We start from the raw sequence: 13,562 nt of genomic DNA, 5'->3' as shown, positions 1-13,562 counted from the left end.
TCTTAGAGTCTCTAAATCGCACGTCAAAATCCGTGTCCTTAGAAAAAAAAATTAATAATATAATAATAAGCTCTTCATCACCATCTCCATAAACTCTTCTCTCTCGTGAAGAAGAAAAAGAAGGATACTCTCTCTCTATTTGCTTATTATCTTCTCTCTCGTTTCACGGTGTACGTGCTCTCTGGAAGTTTTCATGGCGGATACCTCAACGTAGCTCTCATCACCGCTCTCTTGCGGCAAAGCAAGAAGCCTTTTGACAACCTCAAATCAATTCGGAAGCACAGTGAAAAACCATAAACTCCATGTCATCATCTCTCTCTCTCTATGTCATTTTTGTTGCGTAGTCCCCCGCTCGGTGATTGTTTTTTCGTATACGAGTGCATATATGGATTAACCAAGTACATACAAGGTTGCCTCATGATTGTTTCATCATGTTTTACACGTTGATTTATGCACATGACGCGCTATGGTCACGCACGTGCATAAAGAAGCACTTTTCGTTTCACGTCATAGAAGCGATAGGAATACTATTTTGGTCATAAATCACAAACCGTTATGAATCAGCCCAAACCCTTTATATCATAGATAAAACACATAATTTAGAACATTTTCTCTGTTATGTGTCATGTGAAAAACACACACGAGTTAAGAGATATGGTCAAAAAACAGATTGTTGCCCACTACACAACCAAGATTTTAATCTCCAGGCTCCTTGGAGAAATACTATATAGATTCACCGGATGGGCAAACCCACTTAACCAACTGAGAATCTTGAAAAAACTTGATGATAAATGAATTTAGGTCTCCGTTATCACTTCAGGAATGCGAGTTATTAATACTCTATTATCAGTTTTACCTACACGCGTAGGAGTGCTATCAAAGGGGGATACCATATGACATCGTGAGTTAACCGAGCCGTTTTGATATGTTCTATGGTTTGTTTTGGTGAGTTGATTTCAGTTATTGGATGGCCCTAAACTTATATGAGAGTATAGGGTTAAACATTCGGAACCGCATAGGTAGATATGAATAAAGTGACTTTCTTTTGGGGTTACCGTTTGTTGTGTGAGTACCATATGGTCGAAGTGATGTGATGGATACCATTCCTCCTATGCATAAAATGCAAATTTGATATGAAAAACATAAGTTATGAGAATATTTAGAAGGAGGTTGGACACAACAAAAACATAGATTCTGTATTCACCTACAAGTGCAATGAAAGTAGCGATACTCCATACAAACCATCCGCAAAAGAGTTATGAGCTTTAGAAGAAAGAGGGAGAACACGCAGCATAATTTGTAATCGCATCTAGCTTCATTATCCAAAATGAACTAAGAAAAATAATACAAAAGTTGGCTTTTATACCTTGCCATAAGGTTTTAGGTAAAAAATAAAGAGTTGTGCCAACTCTGTCTCAGCCTAAAGATGAAGTGATAATCTGGAATCTTATAGCCCCGCCAAATCTAACACATAATTACATATGCGTTTGATTCAAGAATCAATTCAATACCAAAATTTGTAGGTTTCAATATTATCCAGATTGAGTAAAAAATGAAATATTACATCAAGGGCTCATATTTAGATCTTCTTTGTTAGCTAGCTTGCTAATACATGAAATAGCAAGAATAGAGATAGTAACTCTTTGTGCAATAATTCATTGAGGGTCTTGTCAAATTCGACGATTCAGAAGCATGGAGACCAAGGGGAGTGAGCACGAGAGAGAGAGAGAGAGAGAGAGAGAGAGAGAGAGAGAGAGAGAGAGAGAGAGAGAGAGAGAGAGAGTCTTGAATCAATCAACCATGGTAATGAATAAGTGAACGTATATACAATGGAGGGCAAGGGGTTGCTTATATAATGACCCTGCTTGAAGACAAACTCTATGATGGGAGTACAATAACATCTGACTTGGCCTCGTGCTCTCTAGTATAGGATGGTAGTGTTCTTAGTGAATGGGGTTGATTGTCCATAGACTATACAGATCCGTTTCTCCCCAATACGATTGCACTTCTAGATTCATTTGAGATCCATTCTCAATTTTCCCTATTGGTGGAAGAGACACTCCTCTCCTATCACCGGCCTGGTTTAGTCATTTGCTTAGCTCACTAGCTTCATTGGCCTCTCTGACTTGTTTCCATAATTTGTCAAGACCGTCTATTTCTTTACAACTAGCTAGGTAAAATCCATCCAAAGAGTTATTTGTGGTATTCAACACTATCCTTGGCTCCAATGATGGGCCCTTGAGATTTGGTCCGTGCTCGTGACTAGAATTTGGCTCTATTTGCACTTGGTCTCCTGGGGTTACTAGTGTAGGTGGGACAAGGATCACATCCTTAGGTTTTCCAACTGGTGGTTCTAGTAAAGGTTTGAGCTGCTTGAATAATTTTTTGGCACATTTCAAGCCTTTTCTTTTCTAGTTCCGCATATGGATATGTCATCCATCTCTGTTTTTGGGTTTGACTGTTTTTGAGGCGTATTTCATAGGCTTTCAGGAGAGCATTTAAAGGCTCATTAACCTTCTCAACCAATACTAATCCTCCTGAACTAGCACTTCTTGGCTCACTTTTCGTTGATAGTTCTGCTGGAGGTTGAGACATTGTTAGCGTGCAAGCAACAAGGAAAATGAGTGCCTCTATAGCCTTGCACAAGTCACATCGTTGGAAAGAAGAACTACTGCAATGCTAAAACCACCTGTGATAAGCACCTGTAAAGATTTATGAAGAACCCTTCTAGCATGAAGGACACTTGGAATTAAAGACATAGCTTGTCTTGAGTAGATGTTCGTAGAGCATTTATAGGCTAAAAACAGATAAAAAATGACAGAGGTATGGCCACTCGAAGTTGGGGGTGTCCTCTCTTATGCTAAAAAATAAGCTCTTTGAAAAGTTTTTTTGGGTGTTGCAGATAATTGCAACTATAAAATGGGGCCTCTTTTTATCTTTTATCCCAAGAGATCTTTTCTCTCTCCTCAGCCCACAAGGCTCTCCTTGAAGGCTCCTTTTAATTGTTCCATTTTTTGCCTCATTTGGGTAGAAAATGAGGTGTCGGTGACCAAGGGAAGGGGTGGGGCTTGTGTCCAAGGGACCAAAAAGGAAGGCCAAGTGCTTATGAAGGCAGGTGGGAACTCAAAATGGTGCCTCCTTCTCCCCAAATGTCTACGAGCCTCCATAGCCAAGGCTTGAGAGAGCTCCTCTCTCCTTTGATACACCCCAAATGAGTACCCATTCCCCCTCTTATACCCCTTGCTTTGAGCCCAAGCTCCCCTATGTGGGATTATCCCATTTCAACATGGCACATTCTCCACAATCTTCCCAACTTCCCCCTTTCCCCACCAAAAATTATCACCTCAACCTTCTTTCTGGACTAACTTCCCAGGAGCATGGTGCACCGCTCCGGCCACCGAATGCGATGCCATAAAGCATGCCTTGGAGACCATTATTTTGACTACTTATAGAAATTTAAAATCTCAGAATTTATAATTTGAATCATAAAATTGGCCCAGTTGCCTTTGTTGCATGCATCTGCAACCACTTTCTAAGTCGAGACTGCCCACTTCGGACACACATATCTTATGATGTACAAGTCCGATTCACAAGCTATAAAGCACGACTAAAAATAATTATTGAAAACCATATTTTGGGGACTCAACCAACCCAAAGCTCCTATAAATAATCCCGGGAAAATAAAACATTTGTACATGAATTTTTATATGGTCACTCCCAAGACTCGAAGCACTATGTACACATATATACATGAGTCTATTTAGCAAGCTTTTTGGCATGATCTAATGGCTTTATGCTCATCCAAAAAAAATTTGACATAGATTGAAAACCCCCCCTAGCGTGCTTGATCATTCATGACAAGCAGAGGTTTCTAGGGTGAACAACTACTGTAGCTTATTCCTAGAAACCTCATTTACATCCTCATATATCTTTGAATTTTCTTTTTCAAGTGTGCTAGATACTTCTTTAACCTGTAACCATTAACATGGTATTTATGATTTGCACCACCCGAATCTGCAAAGTGATATGTTGCATTATCAAACTTGTTCACAATAGTAAAAGGACCTTCCCAGTTAATTTGAAACTTTTTTTGAAAGGTATTTCCAACTTACTATTGTATCACAGCACAAGATCAATTCCCTTATCCTTTACACACTCATTAGCCTTTATCTGAGCTTTCTTTGACACTTTTTCATAGTATCTCAAAGCCAAAATTCTATCCAATTGCAAACATTGTAAATCCAACAACATTTTTTGCCAAGTATCTCTTTACTATTTATCTCCCAACGACAACAATTTAAGTGCGGGGATCTCCACTTCAATTGGCAATAAAGATTCATTTTCATAAGCCAAATGGTGAGGAGAAAACCATGTGCTCGTTTTGATAGCAGTTCTATAGGCCCATAATGCACAAGGAAACTCTGAATCCCAAGTTTCAAAAAAGTCAAAAATGTCAAAAAAGTGAACGACTTTTGTAACAAGTAATGTGTGAATCGTCTGCAAGCATAAACCATACTGACCATTACCAATTCAATTTCTAAGTAATCTTTCTCATGAGGAGTCTTCACCCTGCTAGCATAATGAACATGTTTCATATATTGGGATTCCTTCCCTCTTTGCAACAACATAGCCCCAATGGCATCATCTCCCACCCATGGGTTAACATAGAATTCCTTTTCCCAAACAGGAGCTTGCATAATAGGTAGTGTACTCAAAACTTCTTTGACTCTATGGCTGGGTTCACAAAGTGCGGCGAAAACAGCGCTCAATAGGACGTGAGCCAATCATTGGTCGTCGGCTCAGCAGGGGTTCTTCACAAGGCGCGGCGGTAGCTAAAGCTGAACATGCCAGCGCATGGAATAGTTGCCTCGATTTTCCCCCCCCCCCCCCCCCCCCCCAGTTGCTGTTTTCGCCCTCCACGTAGGCTTAATTGCATGCCAACTTGCAACTCAATGTTCCAAAAGACACCCTTAACGTTCCTTTTTTTTTCAAAGCAAAGCTTAACATTCCTATTTCCAACTATAAAAAGACCCCATTCGATCTAAAGAGTCCTTCACATTTTTGGTCGTAGGCTCAACAGGGGTTCTTCACAAGGTGCGGCGGTAGCTAAAGCCGAACATGCCAGCGCACGGAACAGTTGCCTCGATTTTCTTTCGACACCCCCCCCCCGTTGCTGTTTCCGCCCTCCACGTAGGCTTAATTGCATGCCAACTTGCAACTCAATGTTCCAAAAGACACCCTTAACGTTCCTTTTTTTTTCAAAGCAAAGCTTAACATTCCTGTTTCCAACTATAAAAAGACCCCATTCGATCTAAAGAGTCCTTCACATTTTTCATAGAGCACAACATAAAGTTGCAAGGAGCATTTTGAGGCTTGGAAGCATCCACTGTGGTAAAATTTTTTTGCATGAAGAACCTCTTCTCTTCCTCTCCTCTTTTTTCATTTTGTGTCGACACAATAATGTAACGTCCATGTTCTTTGATATACTAACTTTTATACTTGTGTGTCTTGATAGATTGAAGATACTTGGAGCGTTACGACGTGAAAAGCTTGTGAAAAGGTATACATGCTTATGTATTGAAGCACGCTCTATTTTAAGTGTTTTTCGATGAGCATGTCCTAAAACTCTCTCTTGTTTGCTTGTGATGCAGGTAACATGGAGTCCAACACCTCTCAATTTCATGATTCTCAAAGAGAGGACGATGACACCATTCTCTCTCAACCACAATTCTCCCAACCTTATTTCAATCATTTCTCTCATTTACCATTTCCTATGCCCTCTCATGGTTTTACGGCCATGTTGAATTCTCCATCTCCAACCTCTCCTTTCATGATGCGCCCTTCCAACCAACCACCATATCCCTCACCTCCTCTAAGTGGCTCAAGCCCTAATTCTCCTATGCTACCACAAGCTAGTCCGAGCACTCCTCCCATTCTAATTCCGAACCATATACCTCCCCCCCCTCCCCCCTCTCAATCTTCCAAAGGCCGTTCAAAAGCATCCAAGAAGAGACAAACCAATAATGAGGAAGTAGCCCAAGGGAGCCAAGTGCCATCGAAGAAGCCAAAGACAACCAAAAAGAAGGTTGTTGTTGACTTGGGGGACGATGATGACAACGACAACAAAGGGAAGGGCAAGTGTAAGGACTTTTGGGTTGACCAATTGGTTCACATTCGGGGAGGGATGAATGAGGAATTCAACAATCCTCAAAAGCAAGGAGTCAACTTGTGGGCCAAGGTGGCCACTCAATTGGCCGTCACTTATCCTGAGTTTGATAAAGATAGCAAAATCTGTCGTAAAAAATTTCAAGCTATGGTAGCTCAATACAGGATAGATAAAGTCCATAATAACATTTTTGGCAATGACAGGAAGAGGACTTGCAAATGGTATGATGTGGTAGATGAATACTACCATGATAGATCTTTGGTCACACCTCTTAGTCATGCTTCCTCAAGCACCCAAGATCCTACTGCTCTTGGAGGTGACAATAGTGCTTTTTCAGAGGCAAAGATGTCGGAGCCCGAGAAGGCCCAAGCCTCCACCACTTACACATCGCCCAGCTCCAAAGTACCAGGAGTCATTGGCCCAAATGTCCAACACAGGGAACCTACTTTTGGAGCATCTTAAAGACTCCTCGAAAGAACAACATGCCTTGGAGAGAGAGAGAATCTCCATTTTGGCTGGAATGCATGCCACCTTGAATGGATATCTTGACCTAGCTAGGAGTGCTGACAAGTAGAGAAACTCAAAGTCTTCAGCACTTATGCTCTATTTTTGGCTATGCACACATAGAAATGTTTTTTTGCAAGGATATCTAGGCTTTACGTTTTTGTAACCCATTTTATCATGATGATTAGTGTACTTTGTATCCATGAAATTTCTATTTGAACACAAATACACACATGACAAATACAAATAATAATAGTACTAAGAATTCTCTATTTCTCACGTATTGCAGGAAGAAGATGGTTCTCTCCAAGGACTTAGCACTCCATTGTGCTTGGTTGTGTTGCTTGGTAATTAATGAGTTGCTTAAGGAATCACACATGCGCAACGAGGAGGCTTTAGTTCAATCCTGGCTCCATGTGACACAATGCATGGCACGTTCTGTTGATTATAAGAAGACTGCATGTTTAAGCGGCATCTACGGATGAGCAAAGAAACTTTCCATTACCTCTGTGGTAAGCTTGCTCCTTGCTTGAAGAAGCAAACCACAAACATGAGTGAGGCCATAAGTGTTCAAAGTAGAGTGGCCACGGCTCTCAATAGGCTTGCTATAGGAACAAACCTTGATCCCTTAGGTGATCTCCATGGGTGTGCTAAAAGCACACTGTGTAAAATTGTCCATGAATTTTCTAGGGAAATTGTGACATCAGGCCTTAGGGATCTCTATATTAGATGGCCTTCAAACTCACGTTTTGCCACACTGGCAAGTGAGTTTGAGGCAATATGACACATTCCCTTTGTAGTTGGTGCCATAGATGGTTCTCACATTCCCCTAATTGCCCCAAGGGACAACCATGTAGATTACTTCAATCGCAAAGGGTTTCATTCAATCCTGCTACAGTTAACTGTGGCCCCAAATTGTTCAATATGGAATTATGATGTGGGGTGGGCTGGGTCAGTCCATGACTCCTTAAACTTCACTAGAAGCGAGCTAGGGCAATGATGTACAAAAGGTGACTTGGGCAATTATTGTTTGGTGGGTGATTGCACTTACCCAACACGGCCTTATATGCTAGTGCCCTTCAAAGGATGCAAAGAGGATTGTCACATGCAAAGTACTATTGGAATTTCATCCAATCAAGCACTAGGATGCCAATTGAGAGAGCCTTTGGCATGTTGAAGGCAAGGTTTCATATATTGCTGAAAAGATGTGACATGAATTTAAAATATGTGCCAGATGTTGTTGTTGCTTGCCTTGTGCTCCACAACATTTGCATTTTCCACGGAGAAAGTTTTGACATGGAATGGGTACGAGAAGCTGAAGCAGACTTGGCACTTATGGTTCGAAGGGAAGAGGATTGAAGAACAGTTGCCTGCTCCTTGAGGGAGCTATGTGCTACTAGGCCGATACAAACAGAGGGCGCAATGGAATGTGCTCAAGGAGGCGATGAAGGTTATGACTTTGGTTCAGGTTCAGAGCGGCGAGACAATCTCGCTAGGACAATGTATAGAGAGCATGCAAGGGCCAATGTACAAGATTTCTTTGGCAATGATGCCTTGGCAGAGATGAATTCATCATCAATGGGAGCATCATCATCGTTAGCTTCTTCCTCTTCTACATAGAGCTTTGCAGCGAAACCTTTCATTGTAAAACTGGCATGCTTATTATGTTTATGTCCTCTTTCAGCTTGTATCTCATGAGATTCCTTTAATACATCTTCAATGTAGCTTCTCTATATGTGTTTTTCCTAAAGGTTTTTATGTTAATCAAATTTCTCTTCCGCCACCCTGTGTGAATGCATGGTGCGATGGAAGATATGTTGGTTCTCTATTTCCACCTCTCGTGTGAACTGATGGACGGTGCAAGAGTTGGAAATGAAGCTCTTCCACCTGGAAAAGGGCCTTTTTCTTTGCTATTTCCGCCGCCCTCTTGTGAACCCAGCCTATCAAAAACATCTTCATAGTCATGTGTCCACTCAAATGGATCATTTTTAACTGCTTGTTGCAATGGATATAATAATTGTGATGCCGAAGGTATGAATTGAGACAAATATTTAACCTTCTGTATGAAAGTGGCCAACTGTCTTGTATCCTTTGGAGATGACAACAATAATAAGGCTTACACTTTCTCTGGATCTGCCTCAATCCCATTTTTTGAAATTACATGTCCGAGAAGCTTCACTCTTGGCTGTGCCAAATGACATTTCTTAGAATTCAACTGACCCCCGCATTCATCAGACCTTGAAAAAGTCATTTCAAGCTTCTAAACATGCTCTTTCCTTGAATTGTATACACAAAAGTCATCTATAAACCCTTTGACAAACTTATCGAGGAACGAAGTAAGGACCCAATCCACTTTTCTTTTAAAAGCTCGAAGTCCATTTGTCAACCCAAAAGGAAGACAACAAAAATAGAAACAACTCCATGAAGTGATAAAAGCAGTCTTTTTTCCCATCTTTAGGAGCAAGGATAAGTTGAAAATACCCTGATGGTTAATAGAAACAACTCCATGGAGTGATAAAAGCAGTCTTTTTTCCAAGCTTCAGGAGCAAGGATAAGTTTGAAATACCCTGAATAACCATCATAGACACTATATCTTTCAAAGCCATCCACTGCATCCAAAAGTTGATCAATAAAGGTAAAGGATAAGGATCTTTTTTGGTCACTGCATTTAATGCCTTATAATCAATGCAAACTCTCCAACGCCCATCTTTCTTTGGAGTGACCACTACAAGGCTCACCCATTCAGCATCATCAATCGGCACAATGAACCCTACATCCAAAATTTTATCCACTTCTTCCTTTAAATCATTCATTTGCTCCTTACCCATCCTTCTTAATTTTTTTCTTACTGCCTTTACCCCTTCAACTAGTTCAATCTTCACACGGTCTCAACAAAACCCCTTATTTCTTGGTATGAAGATGAAAAGATTTGGAAACCTTTCCAACATTATTAAGTACTCCCTTCTTTCTCCTTTTGTCAAATCAGTACTCTAGCATATTTTGAATCAACCCCTTGTTCACTAACAATTATTGTTTAGGCTGCATCAACTCCTCAAGTTTTCCTAAACGGCTTCAAGCATTTATATCCCCTGACACTTGCAATAATTCACTAGTGTTTCTCTTCTGTTTGTCCAACAGTAAGAATGACACTTCATCCTCATCACTGGAACTAGAAGTAGTGCTACATTTTAAATCTTTAGAACTATCTTCACTGGTAACTTCGGATTCACCATTTTCACTCATATCTTCTAGTGCCAAAGGTTGCTTGGTAGTCATATCAAACACCCTCTTTTCACCCTTCTTGCCATACACATATATTGTGCCCTTGCCCCAATCTTGCACAGCACTAGCAACTCTCAACCAAGGTCGTCCCAAAATGAGAGGAAAATCTCCCAGGCTAGCTAGCATAACATGAAAGTTCACTATAACCTTCACGTTAAAGACTTCAACTTCAACATTCTTAATCAGCCCCAAACACTTACTTTGGCATGGTTTGCTAGTCAAATCCTAAACCTAGATCTTTTGCATGTAATGAGACCTAGTCATCTACTTTCCTCCCAATCAGGTCTTCCTTTAAATTGTAAGTTGTTTGGCCTTCTCTCAAAGGTAAATATGCTACTTCAAACCGTCTATGAGGTCTTATCTTTCTCTTAGCTTTCGTATCTTCACCCTCTTTCTCTTTTCCTTTCTTCTTATTGGGACCTGGAGTAGCATAGCCTTCCCTCTCTCTTTTAACCTATGGGTATCATGTTTGCTTCTTTCCTTTCAACCTGCACAAGACCCACATGACCACCAGAGGTTGAGGCCTGATTTTCCTGTTCAATACTTTGATCTACCTATATATCCAATGGATAATCATTAGCCCTATTAGGAATCTTCTAAGGAAGTGGAAACATATCACCTCCCATCCTTATTGGCCTTGGACAATGATTGTTGATATGACCAAGTTCACCTCAGTTATAATAGGTAGGGATGAACCTCCTTTGTGTCTCAAAGACACCTTGTCCACGACCCACATTAGCATTAGTCTAGCTTCATATGGTTGGGCCATTCCTCTACCACGCCCACGACCACCTCCAAGAACATTGAGTCATACTTCTTGCATCATGGTCATCATGTCTTCCATATTTTGTTGTAACTGTTCAATTTTTGCAATCCTTTCAACAAGTTGGGCTTCAGTCTCTGCTTGATTTTCCTCATTTTGGTCACCATTACCTTGCACATAGACCGCTCTCCCATACTCATTGAGTCTTTGAGCTTTCCATTCTTTCTCCCTGGCGATGGTGACTGCTTCCTTGAAAGTAGTGGAGCTTTTCAACTCAACGTTGAACTTGAGACTTTCCTTAAGTTTTCCACAAAAAGGTCCCTTTTTAACATGGTTGGAGGGATTTCATTTTCGAAAGCTCGGGCCCATTTATCCCATAAATGGGTAAACTGCATGACAAAATCATCAACACCTTGATTAGCCTTCTGAGTGTATCCCAAGATCTCATGCCAAACTTCATCAGGTACTTCAATGCTCCTATATTGTGTGAGAAAATCTTGCTTCACATGATTGTAGTCCAAAACCACGCCTGGAGTTTGTGCTTGTACCACCTCTTCATAATTTTGTAACCAAACTTTTGCCTCATCCTGTAAACTGTATTGCATCAACCGCGATAATATAGCTTGATCTAATATATTCCACTGTAAGAAATTAACTTCAAATTTCTCAATAAAAATCCATGCATTCTCATTATAAAATCCATGAAACTGTGGAAACTCGTCCGCCATGTTTGATTGCCACAAAAAAACTTACATGTGACGTCGTAAGTTCAAGGCATTGTGATGGATCGCTCCAGTACCTAATCCACCTCACACTGGGTAACCTGGCCCCCAATGCTTAGCTTCACAAGACCTCATGACCCTCCAAAGGCTACAATCCAACTACATGACCGCCTCAAGTGTGGTCCACAATTTTCAGATACATAGGTGGTTGTCAATAAGGACCGACATCCCCTTTACATTCTCTTCTTGCAAAATAGACATATTTCACAAGAATTGGAGCACATGAGCTCCATGGGGGCACCAAAACAATGTTAGCGTGCAAAAAACAAGGAAAACAAGTACCTCTATAGCCTTGCACGAGTCACACCGCGTTGAAAAGAAGAGCTACTGCACTGCCGAAACCACATGTGAATGATAAGCACCTGCAAAGATTTATGAAGAACCCTTCTAGCATGAAGAACACTTGGAATTAGGAGAAACCAAGGACATAAAAACATATCTCGTCTCAAGTAGATGTTTGTAGAGCTCCATAGGCTAAAAATAGATAAAAGATGAGAGAGATATGGCCACTCAAAGTTGGGGGTGTCCTCTCTTATGCTCAAAGATGAGCTCTCTGGAGAGTTTTTTTAGGTTTTGCGGATAATTGAAACTATAAAATGGGGCCTCTTTTTATATTTTATCCCAAGATATCTTTTCTCTCTCCTCACGCGACAAGGCTGTCCTTGAAGGATCCTTTTCATTGGTCCATTTTTTGCCTCATTTGGGTAGAGAATGAGGTGTTGGTGACTTTTGGCCCAAGGCAAGGGGTCGGGCTTGTGTCTAGGGGACCAAAAAGGAAGGCCAGGCACCTAGGAAGGCAGGTTGGAACTCATAATGGCACCCCCTTCTCCCCCAAATGTCCATGAGCCTCCATAGCCAAGGCTTGAGAGAGCTCCTCTCTCCTTTGATACACCCCAAATGAGTACCCATTCCCCCTCTTATACCCCTTGCTTTAAACCCAAGCCCCCCTATGTGGGATTATACCATTGCCACATGGCACATTCTCCATAGTCTCCCCAACTTCCTCCTTTCCCCATCAAATATTCTCAGCTCAACCTTCTTTCTGGACCAACTTCCTAGGAGCATGGTGCACCGCTCCGGCCACCGAATGCGATGTCATAAAGCATGCCTTGGAGACCATTATTTTGACTACTTATAGAAATTTAAAATCTCAGCATTTATAATTTAAATTATCAAGTTGGCCTAGTTGCCTTTGTTGCATGCATCTGCAACCACTTTTTAAGTCAAGGCCGCCCACTTCGGACGCACATATCTCATGATTTACAAGTCCGATTCACAAGCTATAAAGCACGCCTAAAATTACTTATTGAAAATCATATTTTGGAGAGTCAACCAACCGAAAGCTCCAATAGATAAGCACAAAAAAAATCAAACCTTTGTACATGAATTTTTACATGGTCACTTCCAAGACTCAAAGCACTATGTACACATATATACATGAGGCTAGTTAGAAAGGTTTTTGGCATGATCTAATGGCTTTATGCTCATCCAAAAAATGCCTAACAATGTCTACGTAAGAGAAGGTGCAACCCTTTCTTCATGTTGTCTTATCTTTTCTTTAGCTTGGGTAAGCTCCTCGGCTAGGGACTTATGCTCTTGTTCCCTACGTGCTTTCATCGTAGCCTTTCTAGCTTTCCAACTATTCCATTTTCTCTTTTTTTTTTTGGCTAGGTGCAACAGTCTTTGGTTCACCCATCTCTGGACTCGAGTTAGTTTCTGTTTTCTCTATCTATGGGTTCTCATCAGCTTCCTTTTGAGCTTACGCTCTCGTAACTACTTGAACTGGTACGACGTTTTTGTTTTCCAAGGAACTGAGTAGCTGAAAAATTCCTAAATAAATATCACTCATTGTGATATTTATGACTCGATTTTGGTTTTTTGGACAGTCAGTGGGGATCAAGTGACTGACACCACAGTCAAGATAATAGGCATTTACTTGTGTGATCTTCATCTAAGGACATTGTTTGACCAAGTGGTTGCCATAGCTTTTGTGACAATCTCTCTCTGGTTGCGGAGCTTCTTCATGCATTTTCTCTTGCCTGTAAACAAGATTTGACCTAGCTAA

At 40.9% G+C, this 13,562-nt stretch overlaps 1 protein-coding gene across 1 annotated transcript; it reads left to right on the top strand.

The window, feature by feature from the left end:
* The first annotated feature begins 5,797 nt into the window (after positions 1 to 5,797).
* LOC147458569 (uncharacterized) lies at positions 5,798 to 6,740 on the top strand. Its single transcript, XM_086513438.1, has 2 exons — positions 5,798 to 6,493; positions 6,537 to 6,740. Exons 1-2 carry the CDS (start codon positions 5,798 to 5,800, stop codon positions 6,738 to 6,740), a joined length of 900 nt encoding a protein of 299 aa, XP_086369564.1.
* Positions 6,741 to 13,562: the final 6,822 nt, after the last annotated feature.

The sequence above is a fragment of the Adiantum capillus-veneris genome, chromosome 5 (assembly GCF_014529385.1).
Source record: "Adiantum capillus-veneris isolate H3 chromosome 5, ASM1452938v2, whole genome shotgun sequence".
In the NCBI taxonomy this organism is placed as follows: Eukaryota; Viridiplantae; Streptophyta; class Polypodiopsida; order Polypodiales; family Pteridaceae; genus Adiantum; species Adiantum capillus-veneris.
Note: the sequence above shows the minus strand (reverse complement) of the source record. Positions and strands in the feature narration are given on the sequence as shown.

What these genes read in the sequence shown, in the direction of transcription:
- LOC147458569 (XM_086513438.1), top strand. Translation starts at nt 5,798, where the DNA reads ATGTTGAATTCTCCATCTCCAACCTCTCCTTTCATGATGCGCCCTTCC. An exon ending in CTCTTGGAGGTGACAATAGT is followed by an intron (nt 6,494 to 6,536) that starts GCTTTTTCAGAG and finishes AGAAGGCCCAAG; the next exon opens with CCTCCACCACTTACACATCG.